The 25,678-nt window shown below is 37.7% G+C and overlaps 1 protein-coding gene across 1 annotated transcript in view; it reads right to left on the bottom strand.

The window, feature by feature from the left end:
• Positions 1-25,678, bottom strand: part of PCLO (piccolo presynaptic cytomatrix protein) — a 393,514-nt gene that overhangs the window by 365,590 nt on the left and 2,246 nt on the right. The window contains exons 3-4 of the mRNA XM_019473705.1: positions 19,349-20,603; positions 6,567-7,961 (exon numbers count right to left, since the gene is read on the bottom strand). Of these exons, the coding sequence (XP_019329250.1) occupies positions 6,567-7,961; positions 19,349-20,603 (2,650 nt within the window). The remainder of the gene's footprint in view (positions 1-6,566; positions 7,962-19,348; positions 20,604-25,678) is intronic.

The following is a 25,678-nucleotide window of genomic DNA, read 5'->3' as shown; positions in this document are numbered from 1 at the left end:
TTATTATTACACAAAGTAGCCATAGCTGATATGTTTAATGCCAAACACTACTGCTTCTGGGTGAACTATTCCCAAAGACATGCCAAAATCAGATCCCAAAAGGGGTTTCATCTAATGTCTGGACTCCAAAGGGATTTAAACAGAAGCTAGACATTGCTCAAAAGAAATGGCTCAAGCCATGTGCAAAAGACAGACATTCAGGCCTCTGGAGAATCATCAGGTCAAAGTAGGGTTTTTTGGAACACCACTTTCGCTGAGGCATCAGAAAAGGACAGAAGCTCCTAACATACTTACAAGTACTGTAGACAACTCAAGTCTCTGTCTTTAAGCATTTAAATACCTCTGCAAATATGAATACCAGAAGCCTAACTCTGTTGATGAAGCTTAAACTCTTCAGCCTTATTTCAAAGGTGAATTCAGGCACTAATTTTTTTTTTTTAATATTTATCTGTGTTCAGTTTTGACTAAATCATCCATCAAAGGGTCATTCCATATTAGCCCATCCATTCTGTATATATACAATATAGGTGTTTTACAGGAAAAATGGAAAAGGTGAGTCGTTCTGCTATTAAAAATATTTCCATTTTAATGTTGTTTCTATTATGCATATTGAATTAGTTAAACAGGAGAAGTAGGATACCTCATTTGGAGTTAAATTAATTTAATTCTGACAGTCAAGAAATACAGTGGGGTTTTTATCATCTAACATGCACACTGTTTTTCAATACCAGATTTTATCTTTCAAAATAATTAGTAGTAGTTTTAACATTTTCTCAATTATAAAGACTTATAATTTAATGGCTAAAATGTCCATAAACTTTAGTGAATACATTGTGTTAGCCTATTATGTTCTGTATTATTTGGCTACTGTTATTAAACAATAATAGCATTCACTTTCTTCCAATCAAAATTTTAAAAGGAGCTTTAAATATAAAGGGAGAGGGAAGAGGCAGAGAAGATAAATTATGCAACTGAAAGGAGTGGTTGTTTGTCTCTTTGTATCTTAAGCACAAATTCTTCTTCAGTGTTTCCCAGACACCATCTGTTTCCAAAACAACTCATCACCAAACGTAACAGAGGAGATAGGAACTTCTAATAGGAGTTAAACCTGCCAACTTGCAGAATGGTCTGAGCTTTCTCAAATAGAAAAAAACATGATAATACAGAGTTGTTAATAAATTAAAGAGAGGCAATGGGTGTCACCTCAGATGATGCAGTACACCATTTTAGGGATTTTCGTTAAAATCATAGATGGCTCATTACTTTACAATGTTCCTGCATACTTGCTTTAGGAAGTCCAAACCACATTTGGGCATTTAATAGCAGGGTTCATTTCACTTAGGAGAGGTTTCCGGGTTTTTTAAATTATTTTTTGAAAGCCTAATATTAAAGCCTGAATAATGGGTCACACCTGCTGAGGGCCTCACTCCATTTGCAATTAGATATCAGTGAAAGTTTGGAAAAACAGAAACTGCCTGAATTTACACCAGGGACCCACCTGTGCCAGTACCCTTTCTGCAGGATTTTAGGAAGAAGTACAAGAACCCAAGATGTATTCAGGTATATGACAACATGCCACGACAAGAGAGCTCCCCTCATCTCCAGAGACGCTTATATCAGTTCCAAAATGCTAACTATTTACTGTGACTTCTAGAAGTTCTTATTGGAAAAGCAATGTACCATTTTTAACCTGGTTATACAATTGCGTTTAATGACAGCATTGTTCTTACTTAGAAAATTAGTTTATCTTTTTGCTTTTCCCTCCCTCCATAGTATGTGAGAAGAAAAAAAAATTATTTAGTTTGGTCTAATATGTAACAGTGGGAAAATAAGTTATCAAAAAAGCATCTAAATTCTTTTGGTGGGTTATACATCCATTTTTAAAAAAGATCTTTGACATAAGAATATGGATTGGACAGGAACTATCAAGGTCATTGTTTATAGACTCCTGCTTATAGACTCCTGCTATCATATCCAACCTTGTCAAACAATTTCATACAGACAATATTCTCCATAATAAATATATTAAGAAACATCACTCTATGTGAAATTGTTTGTATTATCTATTCTGATCACGTCTAACAGATTACATCTTTTTCAAACAAGAAATCCTTAGCAAGTCTGAGATATGATGTCTTTTCTGCCCTTCCCCAGTCCTCCGTCCTCCTCCTTCATTCAAAACAATTCTCTCCTTTCTGTAGCCCCAATAATTTATTTCACACGTGGCACTTTTTTTTTTACTTCCAAGTACCCTTCCAGATAATTTTATAGCTATCAGTAGACTAAAAAGTGCTTCTGTTGTTCCCTTGGCAGTTCTATTAGATTAAATCCATTAGCACACTCACATATACACACATTACATTTTGAGCTCTTTCTGTTCATAACATGTGACTCTACTAAGATGTTAGTTTCTTGTTGCCCATGCAAATTCTACAAATTTGGATATCTTAGTTTTCCTTGGCTTAGTTTTTAAGTCTTCTTTTTTGTTTTACTACTACATTAATTCATCACAGGTTCTATATACCTCACTCTGCTGCCTCAACGTAGTTAATTACATTATAGGCAACCATCTCCGCTCCTGTTCAATATTCCGAACAGCTTCACTGAGTTTTAAATGCACAAAATGGTCGTTGCCACACACTTCATTTCTGGCTTCTGCAGTTGCGATCTTGTGCTTTGCTACTAAAAATAGAGCTGCTTCCAACTACCTGAGCTGGAAAGCTAATTACAGAGCTGGTAAACAGTGCTCCTCCCTATTAAGCAAATGGCAGAATAAGGAGTCTGCTAATGCACTAGGGCGCACATGGTCCTGTGGGTCTTCTTTGAAATCTGTCAAGTGTCATTTATGTAATCATTTGTGGCTGTTTGCTTCATGGATAAATTACTATTTAAGTAAATAACTGTTTGACTGTTGGATCAACAAATCAGGGAGAAAAAGAACAATCGGCCCATTTTAAGAAAAAGTATTCTAGCCTAATTCTCAGCTTGCACAGATCAGAGTAATTTCACTGAAGTAAAGAGCATATTGTTGATTTAGAGTAGGTGAAAGTCTAGTTTCTTATTTCCTGCAGAAGAGGGGTTATTAGAGGAACGACTGTTTGCAGCAGCTTAAAGATTTTTTTGAAAGTTATTTCTGTCACATACAGGCAAGAACAAACAACTGCCACTGTAAGAAAGCACCTTCTTCCCTTAAAAGTACTCTCAGCCATGTCTGCAGTACAGCAGCACGTTGCCTGGAAGACATTCCCTGCTGACAGATCTTAAGGTAGAAGTGCCCACAGAGTTCAGATGCTCCTCTGTATTTGTCAGTGAACCACTTGCTTCCCTGCTCCATGGGACTGATTCTTACCATATAGCCCAATACAAGCTTTGTTGGCAACAAGGTTTCAGCCGTCACTCAGTCAATAAAACTCAACTCTTTCATCCATTACTGAGGCAACAATATATAGATAATACATAAGCGCCTGTTAGGATCACTGTGATATAGCTGCAGCCCCAAAGCAAAATTGTAAAATACCTGTTATGTTTGTTCATCCAAAACACCTTGTGGGGCCAAGAGGGAATATAGCCTTCTGGAATGATATTTTTTAATTTGAATGCAGAATATAGGAATAAAATAATTAGGTAGAAAACCACCAGAAAGACCAATTTTAAAAAGCATTTCTATTTCTCCTTCCAACCCCCCAAAAATAGAGAGACAAGTAAATAAAACCTCCAAGACTATACTCAACATGTTAGAAAAGTTTGGTGGTGGAGAAGAGTATGATAGTGACCATAAACTGTTTGCTCGTCATCATGTTTCTGTCATGTAACAGGTATATACTATACACAGTGCATACAGGGACAGAATTGCTATCTGAGGCCTTCTGCCTTCTGGAATGATATTTTTTAATTTGAATATAGGAATAAAATAATTAGGTAGAAAACCACCAGAAAGACCAATTTTAAAAAGCATTTCTATCTCCTTCCAGATTCTTACCATATAGCCCAATACAAGCTTTGTTGGCAACAAGGTTTCAGCCGTCACTCAGTCAATAAAACTCAACTCTTTCATCCATTACTGAGGCAACAATATATAGATAATACATAAGCGCCTGTTAGGATCACTGTGATATAGCTGCAGCCCCAAAGCAAAATTGTAAAATACCTGTTATGTTTGTTCATCCAAAACACCTTGTGGGGCCAAGAGGGAATATAGCCTTCTGGAATGATATTTTTTAATTTGAATGCAGAATATAGGAATAAAATAATTAGGTAGAAAACCACCAGAAAGACCAATTTTAAAAAGCATTTCTATTTCTCCTTCCAACCCCCCAAAAATAGAGAGACAAGTAAATAAAACCTCCAAGACTATACTCAACATGTTAGAAAAGTTTGGTGGTGGAGAAGAGTATGATAGTGACCATAAACTGTTTGCTCGTCATCATGTTTCTGTCATGTAACAGGTATATACTATACACAGTGCATACAGGGACAGAATTGCTATCTGAGGTTAAGTACACTATTTACACAGCTCATTTGGGAGAGGAGAGGATGAGCTCCCTCTTCTGTCTCCCATCATCATGAAAAGGAAAGTCAGGCTGTCCTCAGCCAAGCAAACTACCTCCTGTTGTCAAGGAAAAGCAGTTTGCCAATTTTTAGCAAAAACTATTGGAAAAAAGAAGATATGATAGAAAACTGTGGACAGAGATGGAAATGTGTAGTATAAGGAAGAAGAAAATGCAAGAGCGAGCCAAAAAAGAGGCAAAGAAAGGCATGAGGAAGTCAGAGTACAGAAAATCAATAGTATTTCAAGCTCTGCATATTCCAAAGAGTGGAAACAGAGAGAATCCTCCAGCAATAACAGCGATGGGAAAAAAGAAACAGAATACCAGCCTTCTCATCTTAAACAGAAGAAATACAGAGAATATAAACCTGCACACCACAAGGCAGGCCCACACTATCACACGTAAGTCAACTCTGAAGAAGTAAATTCATGCACCAGGACTTGCGCAGTTGTCATTTTAGCATAGTGTTTCACCAGAACTGACACATCTTGTTTCCATGGTATTCTGTGTATGCATATTAGAGTGCCTCTGGAGAAAGTCATATGCATTTTTCACATTTAAGACCTAAATAAGTGTGTGTGTGTGTGTGTGTGTGTGTGTGTGTGTGTGTGTGTGTGTGTGTGTGTGTGTGTGTGTATACACACACATGCGTGTGTGTGTGTATGGGGCAGGGAGCTGGACAGTGATGAAGGAATGTGTGTGTTTGATGGAATTCAGTGCATAAGCAGCATTAAAAGTCAATTGAATCCTGGCTTTCAATCACTGATCAATCTTCCTGTGTTTTCAGACCTTTCTTTCTGACCTAAATGACCACAAAGACAGTAAACAACATATTCATAAGTTAGATAAAATGTGCTTATTATAGTAGGACAAATGCCTTTCAAATTATAGTATATTCCAGAAAACAATCCACAAAAAAAGCATATGAAGACAACATAAGCAATATTTTCCCTGCAACTTGCTATTTCTCCTAACATTAGTTCTCACCTTAAGGCAGCAATGCGATAACCTTTAACCCTGGGAGCCATTTCTAATTTATTCATTCAGATTTCAAAGACACAACATTGACAGCCACTTTCCTCATGTGCTACACAGACCAACTTACACATTTAAATTACTCGCAAGTATTTTTAGGTGGTCTGCTTCTGTTGAGTTGAACTTGCCAAATTGATACAGCAAGTAAGGTGTGCCTCCACCTTTCTGTTAAGCTAGTATAAAGTTTCCAATCCCCTTGCCAAAAAATTATAAGAAAGAAAGGAAGGAGGGTAAAAATGTGGAATGTGAGGAAACTGTTGAAATAAGTTGCTTAATTCTTTTAAATATAAGTTGGCCCTACTGGATCTGTCTTGGGCAATCATGGAAAAGGCACTTTCAAACTCACGCTCCTTAATGAATGAAGTGACTTTGTGCACCTTACATTATTCACACCAAAAAATTACATATTTCACCACACAGGTATCACTCAAACTTCAACCTTCCTAATAAGTACATCAGCATGTGCAAAGACTCCAGAGCCAGAATGAGATTAATGGAACAGATTTAGGGATATATTAAACAGGAGGGAAGGGGAATAACTAAGCATTAACACATTCCTTCATTCAATAATTGTCTGAATCAGGGGCATTGATTAAAGAAGCACACGTTAACGTACAATACTGAAGCATATGAAAAAGAACTTTATCCCATGATGAACTGAAAGTACAGGAGTTTGCTGTATTATAGTAGCACCAATTTCAAAAGAGTTCATAACCATAATTAACTATCTGCTTATGCTTCAAAAACCTAGCAACCATCCACACCAGACTCCTTTAATCTGCAGAAAATTCATTGGAAGTACTTTCTGACTACCGACCAAGTTTCATACAACACAGATATTTAATTTTAAAAGCTCTCAGATGATGAAACATTCAATTTTTTTCTCAACAATTCAATAGCTAAAAATCAGCTACAGACTGGTCTCCACAGCACAGGGAGCCTGCAGGTAAGAACACAGGGTAAATACAGACTCCATCGCCTTACCTCAGCTATGTGCGGCATTGGGTTAAATCCACAGAGATTGCACACAACTTTCTTGCACTCTGTACACGTATTAAAGTTGGGGGGATCCTCAGAACCAATATTTAGTCCAGTTTTACAAAGGGGACAAGACACTTTAGGCTGGCTGGCTTTCTCCAGTTCCAACAGCCCAGCAGGTTTCTTAGCTTCAGCAGCCTGAGGCTTGCTATCCTTAGCCAAACCAGGTTTCTTTTCTAAATCAGATCCTTTAGTCGTTAAAACACTATCCACTTTTGATGGCTCCAATTTTTCAGTCACAAGAGGCTTGGCTTCTTTCTTTACAGGAACAGCTTTTGGAAGAGGCTGAGCCTGACCAGCCTCTTTGGGGGCTGCCTGAGAGGCTGCAGGCTGTGATGGAGGCTGGGGCTGCTTTGCTGCAGGACCAGGCGGAGGTGGGGCTGATGTCTGAGACCCCGGCTGACCCGCTGTCGAAATTAAATTCGAGGCCTGGCTGAAGATTGAAGCTCCAAATCCAAAGAGCTTCCCAGTAACTGTTTCTTGTGGTGTTGTAGGCTGAGGCTTAGGGGCATCAGTGATGCCTCCCAGATTAAGGCTGAAACGCCTTGATGGCTCCGGAGTTTTCTGAGGTGGCTGGGGTGGAGGCACCACCTGTGCTGGCGCTGGCTTGGGACCTGCCCCTGCCTGTGGGCCCTTGGGAGCTGGTTTGGTATCAGGCTTTGAGGCCGGTTTTGTTTGTAACTTCTTAGGATCATCTTTTGTTTGCATTGGCTCGCCAGGCTTTTGAGTTTTGGCATCTGGTCTAGCCCCGGGCTGAGACACAAGCTTGGGATCTGACTTCTGCTGAGACACTTGTGGAAGGGGCTTGGAATCTGGTTTATCCCCAGCTGGATGTGTCCCCTGTGATGGCTTGACAAGCTCTGGCTTTGGGGAATCTGTCACTTTCTGTTGAGTTGGTGCAGGTCTGGGACCTGCCGAATCCTGTTTTGGCCCTGGTGCTGCAGAGGTAGGCACAGTGTCCGTCGTAGGCTTCTGTATACTGGGTTGTTTTTGCTTATCCTCAGCCTGTGTTGGCTTGGCCTGATCAGACTTTGGAGTAGGATCTATTTGCTGGGGGATCTCAGTAGGCTCAGCACGGGGTTGTTTTGATTTTACAGGAGACCCAGGCAAGGACGGTTGCTTTTTCTGTGGCAGGGTTTTTGCTAGCTGCGAAGGATCAGGTTTTGGAGAAGCATCTTTCTTTTGAACTGGCTGTGGCTGGGGAGATGGTTTAGCTGTTGAAGGTGGAATGGGCGTCTTTTGTTTGGGTGGAGGTGGCTGTGGCCCGGGACCATGACCTGGTGCTAGGTCACCACCTAACGCTCTTTGCATCTGGCAGTTTAAACAGAGCCATTCCTTTATCTGCAGAAAAAAATAATTTTAAAGGTATTATAATTAAGATAAGACAAAGTTAATAAAATCAACATAATAATAGGCTATTCTAGTGTATGGCTTGTTGCAATATTTCAGACTTCTGTGTAAAAAGGGAGAAATATTACCGCTAATATTGTTTTGAGGTGAACACACCCAACTGATTTTTTAATTATTCTCCACATTCCTGTGATTCGAGCTACCACTGAGCCCATGCTTCTAATGACTTCACATTCAGTTTACACACAGCTGAATATTGGAGGATTAAAAACCCAGCAGAATGAAAAAATGCATTGGAATTTCATGGGACCCAGCAGTGATGCATTTATAGCAATGATTTGCCAGAATAGGGAAAAAAAGACAAATACTGCTAAAATAGTTTGACACATCAAGTTTGCTGACAGAAAACAATAATCAGAATTAAAACACAGTAAATGCATAATTACCTTTAAGCATACATCTATCAGGCTCTTCATATAGCTTATGGTTTTGGTAATGGTTTAAATTACAGGGCACACGAATCGGCAGTATACATGTATGGACTAGGCACAGAGGTGTGTTAATGGACACCATATATGACACAGACTCACATTTCACCACCAATTTGAGGGCAAGTCTTCGTTTGAAATCAGTGAGGAGCTTTGCCTAAGCCCTGATGGTATTTTAAGAGCCATAATTAGGTTTCCCAAAATTCCTTTGTTATTAAAAGAAGCTCCCAGGGTAATTACCATATGCCTGTATACAATGGGCCCCTCTTTTCAACACAGAGGAGAAGGAATAAGGCAAGTAATGTATTTACCCATCTTTCTTGTCAATTTTAGTACCTCGCAACTTTAAAACATTTTTTCTCCTTCCCAAGAAGTACTACATGACAGGGAAACTGTATTTTCTAATAAGACAGAAAAAACCAATAATCCTAAGTGGTCATCCCTACCTTTGCTTTTGTGAAGCCTCACAATCTGAGGAAGGATCAAATAGGCTAAAGCAACATGTGGCCAGGAAGCATCACGTGCTATTTTCCACATTTTGCATCGCTAGCAGAAACATTATAGGCAGCAAAAATGCCATTCAGTATGGCACAGAGTGCCATGGGCCTACACCTGCAGGTCATCTGTAGCTCTACTTCTATTCTTTAGTCTGAGAGTGAAACGCAGGGTACCAGCTATGGCATTTGCATGCACCACTGCAACAGAGGGAAACTGCAATTAGGAGGACGCACAATATAAGACTCAGATCTTTTCCCCCAAGGGTGAAGATTTCTGGATCCTGTTTCTCACTCAGGTCTGAAATCTCTGCCGTACACCATGGGATGAAACTGGAGGTACTACATGCAAAGAAAGACTTTGCGTAATATCAGAGCTCACTGGAAGGAAAGAACTCTGATGTCATGGACTAAGGCAATGAATTCATTATTTTGGTGTGCTTTGCCAGCCTTGTATTTTTCCAGCAGCAAAAATTAAAAGAACAGTTGGACACAGTTCCCTAAAACACAGTTATTCCAATTATTCTGATAAACACAGTATATACACACTCTGGAATATGAGCTCGCTATTACTAACAGCTTCACAAAAAGATGTCCCATTTTGGCCCCAGCTGTAAATTCACAGTAATCAAGTTACCGTCCATAATAATGCTGCTTTTATCTTCCATTTTCAGTCCAATTTTTTTAGATTGTTTAAACAATTCTCTGATCTACTTGCAACCTATATAGCAAATGACTGTTAAAAAGTGAAACCAACTGAAACAAAACTGGAACACGTGTTTCAGCTCTGCTTTGAATTATTAAAGGAATTAAGTTCACAACTGCACAGAGGATCTGAGCAAAGATTACATTTAGCTTAACTCCCACGTTGTTTGATTGGTGATCAGTTCCCCTACAAGTCCGCTGTCCAAGGGACAATTACTTGCAATAAGTAAATCTTAATTATGACACCTGATTTTAGATATTAGTAATCTAATTTAATTAGATACATATTAATAACCATTTCTGGATTAATTCTTAAGGGTTTTCTAGAAGGTTTAAGTCTAATCAAAGACCAGACTTAAGCCACATACTCTGAACATCCACCTCAGCTGTCACAGCTGTCTGGCTTTGGCAAAGCGATTAAGATTTCTTATATTAGGGAGGTGGGCTCTCCTCTATGGTGGAGAAAGATAGGATCTGTGAGGAGCTTTTTAATAAGCCTAAGTGAGGAATGTCTTTTCCCACTAACCACAGAACTTTTACAAAGATTTGGACAATGCATTTTTCATGGTGATTCACTACTCCTGCTTTTTGACACCTCCACTTGCCTCTTACTTTTATTTCTTTAATGAAAGTGCTGTACTCTAAAGTAAGATGACCAGATGAAACCATAGCAGTAACAGGTGCCTACCTGTTCTCACTCAGCTTCCAGAAAATCTAATTTTAAGTCACTGTGACACCTTTAAGGCCCCAAACGAAGTAGCTGTAGGGTTGGGTGGGGCTACCGAATAAGTAGTCTGAATAATTCTTATGTTTAAGGTGTCCAAGGTGTCCAGACTCCAATTGCATTTATAAGCATTTAGGCTTGTCTTCTACATGCAGCTGGTCCAGTCTGACTCTACTACCTAACTGGAGTTCAAACAAAAGTTAATGCTATACTACAGTTTTCAACACAATCCTGTGTAGAAGACAAAACCTTAACTCTCACCTATTATTTTTTTCCTTATCTTAAAAAAATAAATATACATATATATACACGCACTCTTGGTATTAAACTGAAGCCTTTAAAAATAAAAATGAATTTGCTACTCCTACAGCTGAACTTCAAAATGAAAAATGTAGGAAGTTTTACTTCACTGTATTATTTTTCAAATCTTTCTGGTTTAGACATAAAATTCCTCCCACTGAAATGCATGGGAGGAATTAAGTGCCAAAACCCTCAAGCTGATAACTTACACACATCATCTTCAAACAAACACAAAACTGCATAAACTGTAGTTCTGTGATTGGAACTGCAGGAGTTCAAAATGAAGTGCGCTACATGATGCAGTTGTGTATCAAACACTGGCCTGTTCATTCTACTGCAATTACAGAAATTTTCCATAAACTTTAACGGGAACAGGTGTCTGTTAAACACAGATGTTCTTACATGTTACTACAGATTAAGTAAAACTTACTGCTGCTGTAGATAACCTAAAATACTAATGTTTGTCTATCCTTAAAGGTCTTCCTGGACAGCAGTTCTATGACTTTCTAGTTTCTTTCTCCATATCTCTCATATCTCTACCCAGAATTAAATAGCAAAAGTTTCCAGGGAAACACCTGAGCTTTTGCAGTTCCTGTCTAATTTTAAAGGAGATTCTTCTTTGATGCTGAGGATGTCTATTTTTACACTGGTAGATGGGGGCTGGGTCTTATTTCTAGAAGGAATCCATGTGATTTTCTTCATCCCGAGACCCACGCTGTTAAGTGTCATGACTAGGACTTTAAATTTGACAGATTTCATGCAGCATTTTTGTTTAGATTTCAACTACCAAACACAGAAAGTGCTACCTTGCTTTCTAACTCTCTGATGTAGAAACTATATGTCCTCATAACAACAAACAAGTAATTAAAATATATTTTATGTATTCATCGGCCATAACATCTTAAAAAAGCTTCATAAAGACTCCACTAGTTGGGAGCACCAAATGAAGTTATTCACAGTGTTTTAGTAACAACATCCATGGAGACACATTGAAGAAAATTACAACACCATGTTCCATAGCTCACCTCTCTTTATTCATTCATAATCTAACAGTTGACTCCAATAACAAATACGAGCTACACTTCATTTTTCCTTATCCTAAACAAAGTCAACACAACTGAAGGCAATCTGGAGCCTATTCCTTCCTGCAAAAGCGTTCAGATTTGTTCTAACTACACAAACCCACCAAAAGCAATAGGAAAACTGTCAGCAAGTGAGTGCATCGACTGGCGTGCTCAATTTCTCTTCCTGCAGATGATGTAGAGGAGGAAGAGAATCCAGCTCGATTCTAAGATTCCAGATGTACTGCGAGAAAGAAATTTTGACTTGCAGATCAAACATATTTCATAAAAAATTACTGGCACACGATATGAATGAAGCTCTCAGAAGCCATTTTAACAGTCCTTTTGCAGAACAGAGCCACGTTCTAAGGCAATGGGTCTCATTCTCATTTAGACCAGTCATTTGGTACTATAAAAAGGAACTTTAAGATATGCATAAAATATTAACATCCCTTTACATCGCCACAGAAATATAAAGATATATAGAGCCTTTACATTGCCACAGATATCTAAATGAACTTCACTGACATTGCTCAGCACTGCCCGAAAGTTTTATTGACAAAACCAGTTTCTAGTCTGAAAACACATCAGTTTATTTGGTTCCTGATGATTTTAGAGAGGAGTGAGGAATCCAGATTTGGCTCTTAGCAGACATTTCTGCCAAGATGATGAGAGAAACATGAAAAATAAAGCACTTGAGCCCATGATTTTATGCAGCTTCATATAGGGTGGTAGAATACCGTAAGAGACAAGACACTAGATCAGAAAATCCTGTTATGAACAAAAAAGATCAACTTCTATCAGAGAACAAACTGAATTAGTATGTTGACATACAACTGAAAAGGTCTTATAAACAAGCCTGGGCAATACTAGAGACAAAGTTTTCCTTCTACACCATCCTTCCATGAATAAGATCTCAGCTATGCAAAGTAATTACACAGAAACAAACATTTAACTATTGTACACAGTATGCAATTGATCCTCATTTGAGGCAAATAGATTATCACTGCAAAATAAATATTTACCTTTGTTTCATATATCAGCTATAAAAGGCAACTAGGAAGTTTATCAGGAAACACTGACTGAAGATGCTCACAAAAATGATGCTAGGTTCTAGTCAGCAGGATGTTCCCCAGGTATCCATTCCACAAACCACAGCAATGGTTACAATCTGTGGTTACTGTAGCTTGGTGCTAAATGTTTGAGCAAACTTTTTAAATAGCAGTTTTAAAAGACTATTTTTAAATGTTACTTAGCTATTTTAAAACTGCTAAAAAACATTACTGGATGAATTGTGTTATGCAGTTATCACAATCTTAAAACGTACTCCACTATGCTAAAATTACTAATACAAAAAGCTATAGCTTGCATATGAACTATGAGTGTTTGGGGGACTATTATTTTATAGTTTATATAATTAGAATCATAAAGCAAAACAGTGAACATATAATCTTTTGACATTTTTTTTTTGAACACCGGTATTTCAGGATATCTAAAAGTTAATTTTTATAGCCAAGCATGTGTTTAAGCTGCCTCATGCATAGGACAAGGAAAAAGGCTTTTAAACACAGCTCAGTGCACTGCATCATGCATCACTGCAACAAATGCTAACTGCTTTCATTAACTGCATCTAGATTCAATATACTAGAAACACATGAACGATTAACAAAAAATGTAACTGCAAATCAAGACAGCGGCAAAGAAAAGGTTAACAAAGTTCATCTGTGCTGCACAGAGCGCATCCGAGTGAATATCGCTGGGATTTGAAAACGGATGATGCTGTCTGGCCGGAGCGGGGCTGGGCCACGCTTCCTGCCCAGTGATTACCCAGCAAACAGCATCTCCACGTCACGTGGCCTAACGTAGTAGTAAATTACAGTTGCTGAGCAACAGCAATACTGGCGCAGATGGCTCACTGCAGTTGACATCTGTAGCTACGCAGATTAATTTATTATTTACTTGTGCTATAAACCGGACAGGACAGTTTTCTGGGCTAACGAGAAAACGCTCCAACATACTGTAAGATATCGCCCCATTAAAATATTGAGAAACTATTTGCCATGCATAGGTGTTTGCTTCTATGTTCTGCCCCTTCCTTAAAAGAAAAAAAAAAAAAAAAAAAAAAAAAAAAGAAAAATCCACAGTGCATCAAGACTATTAATACATCTAATCCTAAACGTAAAGCAGAAATATAAGAAATACAGGCTCATAGTCTTCCTCAGAGAGAGAAAGGGTGTGAGAGTGCGTTTAAGAATATTCCACAGAGAGAAACAGTATTCTGTACTTCCATAACCCTTCTATTTGAGGATCTTTACAATTTTCCCAAATGCCTATGTGGCAGTTCTAGCTAGGGGCAGAACTAAAAGAACTATACAAACTTCATTTCATCACAAAAATTGGGAATAATCTCCATTTCCATATAGACTGCAGTGTTAGTAACACTGGAACACCCCAAGTACTCTCTGGACCAAAACAAATATTTCACACAGAAATATTTCAAACTTTGTTCAATTTTAAAAGATAAGTAAACAAGGCTTGTTTGAATCTGCTCTCTGATCAGCTTGAAGCCAGACTAAACACTATCCTCTTTTACAGAACACCTCTATCTAGCTTTACTTCAGCACAGTTAAGAGTTGATATCTAAATTAATACTTCAAGCAAGTTAAAAAATCTTTGGATTCACCAAAAGAATTATAGTCATCTTCCTTATATGAATAGTATTTTAAAATATTATTTATTCCTTTCCCTGTACAAGCTAATAATAATGAAAATAACTGAAGAAAATTAATGCATTTCTGACTGCTTAAATTCCCTTTAGTTACTGAAAATACTTCATGCCCAAGTATTTGCTACTGTTTGGGATACTCAAAGATGCAGGACATTAATAAAAACAAATACCAAAAATTATTATGAAGATTTGAACCAAATCATGATACTCTTAAATCACCAAAAGGTAGTGATATGATTGTACATAAAAATGGAAGCAGAAAGAAAGAGCAAAAAACCAAGGCTGTAGTATCTAGAACAACTGATACGAAAATTCCTAGCTCTACCAAAAAGGGGGGGGGGTCAGATTGGGTTAAAAAAATTATTTTTCCTGTTGAATTGAAAAATAAAGGTGTAAATCCAGTCAAATGTCCTACTTGATCAGAAATCATACATTCTACTTTGGGAGGCTTGACCTTTTTTTTTTTTCCCCTCCTCTTTTTCCTATTAGAATTAAGTCAACTTTGAAACAGACATGTTGTTTCAAAACCAGTCAGAACCAATAAAATATGTTTTAGAACTCACTCTGCCTCCATCCAGAAGAGCTTTTGGCAAGTAAACAAATCCTACATCAATATACACAGCTTCACATTATCTGAATGTGCAATTTTCAGCAAGTATCTAAGTAAAAAATTGTATCTGGCTCCAAGACTAATTTTAAATGGTCTCTCAAAAGCATACTGAAACAGTGGATGAAATACGGACTAACGTAGATAAAATGCATGAAAAAGAATCCCTCCTAAAAACTACCTAGAAGACAGGCATTCATATATGCACACATACTCACCAAGGGTAGGCTCATGGAGCAGAGCTCACATACAACCAAGTTTCCAATAGTAACAGCTTTAACACGCCACTTGATCATCAACTTTACAAATGTCCATCATAAAGAATGTAATGATATATTATTACACTTTAAATTCTTGCTGAGTCCGTGTTGTATGTGTCTTCCAATAACTAGTTCACAGGGATGAAAATTTACTCCAGCTATTGAGCATATGCACTGGTCATTTAGATTTAACTATAATAGTTCATGCTTTTTGCCTAGCTTTATCAAAAACTATACATGTGTTGAACAAAATGGATAGTGCCCCAGATGTCTTTGCTCATTTTCAGAAAGCCTACTCCTATTCAAACGTTCTAAAGGGCTGAATCTTTTTTTGGGAAGTGCTGGTTTCTGTTGCTAATGGCTCATGGGAGTGGTTTTGGCAAAACAAAATTTAAAAAAAATAAATCGCCATGTAATAGAATAAATACACACCTGCTACAAGGTTCTGATGTGTGTGAAAGGAAAATGGAATAGAGTACCAGTCATCAAACCTGTTTATATAATTTTTTTCCATTACTTCATGCAACTGTTGCTAGGCAGTCATGTGCCATGGTGATGAGTGGAGTGTGAATACCTAGACAGATTAGAGAGACATATGTTACCGAACACGTTATGTATGGTGTGTTTTCTCTCTAGATTGCTGTACAAAACCAAGATACCAACTATCCCTTTTCCCCAAGGGGAACGCAATGTCAGATGGTTCAGAGAAATAGTTCAAGGGGTCTGACCTTGTGGCAATACAGGTATCACTTTCGGCTCTTAGTTACACAGTTCTCTCTAGTGAGTTAAAACAGACAGAGTGCATGTACTACTGCATATTAATAGAGGTTTAAATTAAAAGAATGAATAAAAATTAAAAAAAAAATCAGTACTTTTTATAATAGTTTTACAAGGCATGCAATCTACTTCCTGAGCCAGTTTGTAAAGCCTGCTATATTCTTCCCAGAATCAGCTAGAAATATAGAATATAGAAATTTAGACAGCTCTGTATTGGAAAAGTAATTCACTCTGTTAGTTATGAACACTGGACTATCCTGTAAAAAACTTGTAAGAAGACTATCTTAAGAAGGTAGTTCAAGCAGCTGTACAGGGGAAAATGTTAGAGAACAAAAGTAATATAAATTGTTTTCTAAATAAATGCCTTTCACTCTCCCCACATCCAATTTGAAATTATTGCCTTCCGATCGGTAACGTGTTTTAACATAACTAAAAACAGCGGCCCTAAAGGGCATGGTAAAGGCACAACACAGGATTACAGAATCATGAAACTTGGCAAAAAGAACAGCAGGAAGAGTCAAAGTATAACAATAAGAGGTGAAAATATAGTCAGTGCATGGGTGTGTATATATATATATACTTATATATAAAATATATAAGTGCATGGGTAAGAGACAAAGACTTTTGGTCAATAACACTCTACAAGAACTTAAAATAAGAGAAGCCAAAAGAAAAAACTTGCACCGTAATCAAGAAAACTGACAGCGAAGACACAAACCATGGTTGTCATGCTAGACAGGAAGAAATGTGTAAACTATTGTAAAGGAGGAATCAGAAACTTTTGTCAATAATCTAAATATTGAAAGGAAAGGGAAACTAGAAGGAAAGTTTGAGAATAACTCAAATGGGAACCTTTGCAGCTGAAGTAAGTCAGATTTTTGTATGTGCCAGAGCATGTTCTATTACTTTGCTCCAACTGTTCAGTAATAAAGTCAGATGTGATTTTCATTGCACTTCACTGCAGATTGGAGCAGGACACCCACAATGAAGTTTCAGCAAGACAGCTGGTGGTGCAAAGCTGAGCAAATGAGAAAAGTCTGAGTGGGAGTCAGGAGATTGGAACTAATAGCTGAATAAATTAGACGTCCAATACCTTCATTTACTGAAATGATTTCATCATGAAATAAATGCATATCCTGTGTTTATATCAATGTGTAATATGAAATTCAAATCTGCTTTTACATATGTATGCAATCAGTTAGTCTTAAATACAGCTGTATTTATTGTCTTAAAGTCCTGAATTTCACACTTGTAGAGTACCCACTTCAAAAACTAGTAGTTATTGATGGAATTTCCAAATACTTTGAGATCTTCTTACATAAACTCTCTCTCTCTCTCTCAAAATCCATTTCATTTGAACATACCAAAGCTGTTGACCATTTCCATGGGAAATCTGAAGTTTATAAAGGAAGACAAACTTGGAGCTCCAACAGACTCCAGGAGCACACTACGGAAATAAACAACTCAGCACCCACAAATAAATGTCAGAAATTTTTGTCTAAAATCATTCTGTCAGAACCTGAAGGTAAAGTTTTCTTACAAAAGTTCCTCTCTGACTTTAACATCAATGCATCACATTTCTTGTCCGTTATACATAAATATGTCTTTTTTTACCCCAAACTGTCCAGAATGACATGCTTTATGACCTTTCCTCATATAAGCCCTGATAATATAATCTTTGAGCACCTGGTTAGTTGCAGATGCTCTGAAATTTCTGCACACAGTTGTTCAAGTCACTCCTTTTCCAGTCCAAGCATTAATGCCAACCATCTCAATCCTCAATTTCCTTAAATTCAGACAAGAGTACACTCCTAAACAACTCAATGTGCTACTAATGGTTACTGCGATTAGTCTTTCAGGTTTAAATTTGCAATTTTAACAACAAATCAATAAATAATATTCTTGCTGAATGCAAAAAGCCTGTTACCAGGTACCCACCTAAAAGGATACTTTTTTTTTTTTTTACTTATAAACATGCACACCGAAAAGAAATCTAACTGCTAGCAATGTTTTTAAATCATTGTGGTACTGAGCAAACAGGTTGCCCAGAGAGGCTGTGAAGTCTCCACCCTTGGAGATATTCAAAACTGGCTATGAGCAACCTGCTTTAGGTGACCCTGCTTGGAGTAGAGGGCTAGACTACATGATCTCCAGAGGATCCTTCCAGCCTCAGAAATTCTTTGATTCAATTTTAAACCTAGGGATATTATTTGTCAGATTCAAAATATAGTAGTAGTCTGTACTTCTTCCTGTCAGCATCTCTGATCAGCTAAACTAATACCAAAACAAGGCAAAAAATAAGCTTCCCAAATACCCCTTCCGGCTATTTATCACTAGTTAGTCTTCAGTGCCAGGTCTGCTGTGCTTGACTTTCTATAAATTGATAAAAGTGTTGGTACTGAAAACAAACCCAAACTACATGGCAAATTTAAAATTAGTATATCAGGATGTATGAGAAGTTGTTCAAGCAATAAGAAAAGATCAGACATTCATACGAAGTCTTATTCCCACGCAGAGCAAGTAAAGGATATGTATAAGCACATAAATCAAGTTACTGCAAACATCAGGTTAAAATAAGTTCATTTGAAGTCCTAATATTACTTTCTATGCCATTTCTATGTTATATAATTACAGCAAGAATGGTGATCGAGGTTACAAATAGTCCACAGAGATCTCTTTCTTAACGTCCCACAAGAATGAAATAACCGGAGTATCACCAAGTCAAAACTCATGACTCAGGCTTTCAGCTAATGAACACTCACACAGTTACAAAGCAAATCCACCCCGCGTCCTTTTCTAAAACACACACTAGGGCTATGAAGAGTCATTTTCATATTTTTTTGCTTAGTTAGTTCTTATAGCAGCAAATTTTACTTATTTATAAACATATTAGCACGACTGTTGTAGTCAGATTATAAATGTAGACAGTGAGTACTTAAACTCAAGGAAAATGGCAAGAGCGCCACATTGGGTTTTCTCCTCTTTTTATATGAGGAAATGAGAACACACTTCTAAACGCTGTACAAACAGAGAACCATTACCTTCTTTTTTCCCCCAATTTCACCCCCTTTTACTCATAAGCAGATTTCCCAAATAGCATGATTTTTTTTCACGGAACTTGTTAAGGCCTTAAGTGATCATGATGATACACTGTAACACATCTGAGTTTCAGCATAACGAAGGTAAACTTAATTTTGTGCTCTGGTAGCAAACATCAGTTTAGAAACTACTCACCTCTGTTATATGAGGATTAGGATTAAATCCACACAGGCTGCAGACTACGGTATGACACTGTGTGCACGTGTTGTAATTGGCCTTTTCTGGAGCATGCAGCAGCAGTTCAGTGGTTGTGCAAAGAGGACAGAAGGTTTTCTTTGGGGCGGACTCGGTGGGTTGGGTTGCACCAGCTTGCTTTTGCTGCGAGGGTTTTTCAGGCCCTGGGTGCTGGCCTGGTGGTTTTGTAAGTCCTGGCTGTTGAGCTGGGGGCTTTGTGGCCCCTGCAGTCTGAGAAGATGGTTTTGTAGGCCCTGCCTGTGGTGGCACTTGTTTTACAAGCGCTGTTTGCTGCGGAGGTGGTTTCCCAGGTCCAGGCTGCGATGGTTGTTTTGCAGGTCCTGTTTGCTGAGCAGATGGCTTTTCAGGTCCAGGTTGCTGAGAAGGCTGTTTTGGAGGCCCTGCTTGTTGGGAAGATGGCTTTACAGGACCTCCTTGCCGTGCCGGCTGTTGAGATGGTTGTTTTACAGGCCCTGGCTGCTGTGATGACGGTTTCGTGGGAGGTGGTGCTTGGGATGACGTTCTAGCATTGTCTGGTTGCTGTGGTGATGGTTTTGTTGGGCCTGATGAAGGTTTTGCAGAAGTTTGTTGTTGAACAGGCTTTGTTGGTTCTGACTGTTGGGGCTGAGATTTTTGTGGTCCTCGCAGCTGGGGTGGTTGTTTCGCTTGTTCTAGCTTAGAGTCTGCTGGGTGACCAGGGCCTGGTTTCTGAACTTGTCTTGGTTCCCCAGGCTGCTGCTGCTGAGGCACTGGTTTGGAAGACTCAGTTTGCTGGGGGGTAGGTCTGACAGGTCCTTGTTGTTGAACAGCTGGCTTTGGAGACTGTTGTTGAGCTGGATGTTTTGCAAGGCCCCTCTGCTCCTCAGGTTTCCTTTGCTCTTTCTGGGTAATTTTTTGTTTCCTACCGGCTTCTTCATGGGTTGCATCTGAATCCGATATCAAATCAAAAGGATTTAATTTGTTCACAACTGAAGTGACTGCACTCAATGGATTGGCTTCTGAGAGAAAACTGGGCATCATACTTGGCTTCTGATCTTCTTTAAAGTCAGTCCTGGATTTTGATTCCCTTAGACTAATAGAAGAAGGGCTCCGTCCAGGCGCCCGTTGTTCTGTCTTCAGCACATCTACTGTTCTGCTTTTACTTAAACTTGGTGGTCCCGGATCTGGAGGCTTACCTGGTTGCCTGGGATGGTGGCTTGTATCGAGCTCAGGATGTCTGCAGACAGAAAATGTAATAAAATTAAAATAATGCAGAGTACTAGAAAAATGAGAAAATCAGATGTATCTGACCCTGGAAGTGCTCTGGTAACACTATGAAGTTTCTCAGGTGCTTAAGTGTTTGCAAGACCAAGGCTTATAACATAAGGTGCATGTAAAAAATATTTAAATAAAAATTAGTATTCTATAAAGGCTTATACAAGTATTCAGTCATAGACTGTTGTCGTATTAGATTATTTTCTAAATAATAAAACAATGTTTAACCAGATAATTTTCTCTTCAGAAACCTGAAGAACTCAAAGCTACAACTTCCTATTTTACCTAAATCCAAATGACTAACTCTCCACTCTATCCTTTGGGATACAAACATGGGGAGACAGAGAAGACTAAAAGAAACAGAGGTATCAGAAAATTAGCAGATCAAAGCACAGCCGCCCAAGAAAAATACTGCACAATACAAAATGTTTATGTACTTGTGTTTTGGCTACTTGTACAAAATTTGGATGTATTTACAATTCAATATGCAGCAGGGACTTAAACTCCTAAAAGCCAGGTATGTTAAGAAGTATATGCTTCTCTTTGAAGTATTTACTTTTCCACCCGTCCACTCACAAATCAGAAGAATTTTCAATCAGATAAAACAGATGCCCGTTCACAGAGTTAGTCCTGAAGCTTTTTTTTTTCTTTTTATATAGAACTACTATAGAGCTTCCTCCCAGCACCATCCCAACAATTCACACTGCCCAGCAGTAAAAAGAAAATCTCTCATTACGTAGGGATTTTTCCCAGTTCTCTAACAATAACATTTTGCTGTGTTTTCATATAGGAGAAAATAAAACTAAGAATGTAGGAACCAAAATCAAGATCATGTCTTCATATGCGGCATAGTATTCTACTTGTTGCTATACTCAGCTGCAGCTGGAGGAAATAATACTGTATTCAATGCTATTGCTAAAGGATGTAGTAAAATATTCTATTCAGTGCTATCACCGTGCTTTTGCTGGAAGATGCGGTGTTCTCTTCAGTGCCACAACAGTGTTGCAAATATAAAATTTTCAGTTTTCACTCTGAGAAATCCAGTTAACTGTGATCTTGTTTTTCTAGATGTGACATTTCGTCATGGGCATTCATGAGCAAAATAAATAATCACTCATTACATTTAACTGTATTCCTTAACTAAAAAAAAAAAAGGCATAATTCTGTTTAAGATTTTTATCAGAAGTCTGCAGAATCAGATATAGTAGACACATTGAAAAATATATTCTACACTGTTAATGTTACCATGGGTTTACTATTATTTCTGATTCATATTTAGAGTTTTCATTACATACCTAGCAATGCCAATATGAAAGGACAAAGCTAAGTGGTAGCCATTTCTGTGCTTGTAATTCTCGCAACATGTGATTTGCTATCAATCTTGTATCTGATGTTTTTGTAAATTAAAAATTTACACATGAAATGCTTGTTAAGGACAAACTATTTCCAGCCTTCCATAATTCCATTTACCCTTCCCCATTCTCGTAAAATTATTGGCCGTAATACCTGGAAGCTTACAACCTTAATGCGGAACCCACTGAAGTGAGTAGGTGTGTTTCCACTGGCATCAGTGAACATTGATTAACTCATTATTCGTAACAAGGATAATTCAGAAAAGCCCAATGATAATCTAATTCCTTCAAATATTTGGCATTACTGCTTGTTAAGAGAACAATTTTATACTCTATTTAGCAATGAGGTAGGTCTACCTGCAGTTCTGTTTCTTGCTATTTAGATAAGCAGTTTAGGTTTATCTGAAGAGGTACTGCTTACTAAGTGAAATCATTTCACCTAGTCTATTAGTGGCAGTCTGGTCCACTTCCAGCATTCATGATTGCAAGTGTTCAAAAGTTGGAAGGCTTCATTCAACAATGCTAAGAGTGACAAGGGAAAGAAAGAAAAGAATCAATGGCACTATTAAAACTCAGGTCAGAAAACAGGGTACCATGCAGAAACCTTACTGTGTGAAGGTGGAAGAAAAAAAAAAAACAAAAAACAAAAAACCTAAAACTGTTTTTAGAAATTGAACTTGGACATTAACAAGAAGAAGTAACTGTGGATCCCTATTGGAAGAGAGTTCTCCTCCAGCTTTCATTTTTATCAAAATAATGTGCTCCATAAATTTCCACTTGATCAGATGTCAGGACTTGAAATGAGATTAAAACCCATGAATCTAGGAAATAAAAAATCCAGGTGATTCTGCAAGGCTGCTGGTGTATTCTGAAGACCAAACTTGTCTTGCCTTTATACATAACAATATTTCTAAGCAATGGAAACAGAGCATGGTTAACTAATGGAAGAAAAAGACAAGCTTCTTGAGAAATATTACCTCTGTCAAAAGCCAGGACTTGCTCCATTTAGTTTTAGGTAGCTGGAAGTTGAAGTCTTCTTTTCTAGAACTATTTTACAACCAGCTACAGACTGACATTGAACAATTTTAATTAATCTGGAGAATCAGAAATCCCCCCCCAAAAAAAAAAATCTTAAAGTCTTCAATCCAGACTCAACAAGCAAAACCACGTATCCTCCCTCACCTAATTCTTTTCTTTCTGCTGCTATGTTTCTCCTCACTTTGGCCTTGATTCACAGAGCTCATCTTTATTAATTTATGTTAATATTGCAGCCAAATCAAAGCTTACTTTGAAGTCAAGAGGAGATTTAACAAAAAGACTATTGGTCTAGTTCTTGAATGCCATAACTATAAAAACCTATTTAAAAAGGTATGTCTTTTTCCCATCCATCACTATAAATAGTTTGAGAGAGAAGCACAATAACTACACAACTCCAAGACAGTTAGATCTTTCCATATCTACAGATGAGATATGTATAAACTTATGCATACCCCTGGTGGCTAACTTTTTTTTTTTTAAAGTCAATAGAGTGATGGCATTAACAAAAATACCTGTTTCTTCTGGAAAATACACCATAAACATGCTTTAGAAGTGTGACACTCAGCAAGACTTCTTAGCATTTCCTCTCAAAATGCAGCAATTTTTTTTTTCTGTTAATGTCTATTGTGAACAACTTAATGAACTGGGGAAAAAAAAAACAACAAAACCAAAAAACCAGCTGCATTAGATGGTTCATATATTCAGTTTGGTCATCTGATGCTTTCCGATGATGTGGAAAAATTCCTCAGCAAGTGGACACTGACACAGTTACAGAGCAATTCAATGAAGCTAGAACAACTGGAACTTGCTTACAAATTGACTGTGTACATTTCAGCTAAACTTCCTAACCATGAGTTTTCTGAAGACAGGCAATTCGAATAGGATAGAATGATTCCCATAGGTGCTAAGCATCCCAAACTCTGACTGGAACCTAGAGAATAAAACATTCAAAGAAAAAAAAAAAATTAAAATGTACATTTGATTTAGGCAGTTCATTTTAGGTGCTCTAGATCTAAATGCTTATATTAAAATGCACAGTAAATATTAATCGCGTTTATTTAGCTATCGCATTTTTGAAGACTTAAAAGCTCAAAGCCTACAGAAGTCCTAGAAGCTACAGCATGTATTTTACGGAGGTGAAGGTGCAACTATGTGTCCTGGTACGTACATCACTTACTATTAAAAAGTCTGTAGTTGCAAAAATTGTTACTTCAGGATATCATCAGTCATGAAGAATTTGTACACTTCAAGACTTGGGTTACTTTGGAAGGGGAATGAAAGCATTCAGAATAGGAAATAATTATTAGTCTCTCAGGTAAGACTAGAGAACAGCTAATGTTATAACGGAAATCACAGATGAAAAATCCAGTTAACAACATGAAAAAAACCTAACAGACAATGCAATAGGGACACTGTCATAGTGCAAGGCTATATACACTGGAAGCCAGAATTCCTCTTTTGATCACTATTTCAGTTACTTAACATTTGAACTGGCACAACCGCACCAGAAAAAAAAGCTGTTGGGAACAACAGTTGTAGAGCATCCAGTTAAGAGGTATTTTCCACATCTGGTTTCTTTTGGCCACACAGACTAAAAAAAAGCTTGAAGCTAAGGAATCTGAGTCTCAGCAGGCTAGTTCTTAAGTTGAAGTCTGGAAGAGGCTGATCCTTAGTCCTTAGGAGAGTCTTGCTCCAAGTGTTTGGATCAGGTTCTTAATAATTATTCCCATCATTCTTCGTAGCAATAGCATTCTCAATAGCAAAAAAAGGTGTGCAAAAGGAGCAAGTAAAGCCACAAAACAAGAGCAGAGACAAGTAGTAACCTCATTACAGTGTGACAGGCACAAAGATGCTATGATGGGAACTGCTACAACCCCACAAGGGAAGCTAGTTGATAGGTTATTGCACTGAATGTTAAAATGTCAGCTTTGACTAAAAGTTAAAAGGCTGTAATTCACAAATAGTGTGCCTTTACTTTAAATGGAGAGTGAAAGTATGGTACGCTAACAAGATCAAAGTAGTTTCTGATATCATAAATACATTTGTAGGAAAGCAGCCATTTATAAGTGCAGAAATATTCACATTGCAATGAGTTTAGCCTATTCTAAAATCTTCCAAGGACGTTTATCTTACTTTTTACTGGAACATCAGCATGAAACAATAAACTTCTAAAGTCTTTGTGTCTTTGCTCATAGACTGTTATACAAAAGGGAATTCTGAGCTTAGTTTCACAGAACTAACCAATAGGGGGGTTTTTTTAGATTTTTTTTTTTCCCATTAACATCTATAGAAGTCGGGTAGAGCCCCGAACTGAATGGAAAATTGTATTTTACATACAGTGTTAATACCCTTTTAATAATTATGCAAGACATAAACCAGGAAGATTTGATTTCCAGTTTTAAAAAAATGGAGACCATCATCTCAGGTATAATCCCAATGACTTCAGTAGTTTGCCCAAGGATGAATTTGGTCCCACCCTCCTTGCTTCTCTTCTTCTGGAATTCACTCATATAAACCTGATATTATATAAAATCAATATGCTTTTATCTAGGGTGAGGTCAATACACATGAACCGTGTTGAACAGTCAGTCGAGGAGGCTCCTTTCAGCACCCTCCTTCAAGACAAACAACACACCCAGCCCCGGAG

This window comes from Aptenodytes forsteri, unplaced genomic scaffold (assembly GCF_000699145.1).
Source record: "Aptenodytes forsteri isolate BGI_AS27 unplaced genomic scaffold, ASM69914v1 Scaffold87, whole genome shotgun sequence".
NCBI lineage: Eukaryota > Metazoa > Chordata > Aves > Sphenisciformes > Spheniscidae > Aptenodytes > Aptenodytes forsteri.
This window is presented reverse-complemented; position numbering and strand designations above follow the sequence as displayed.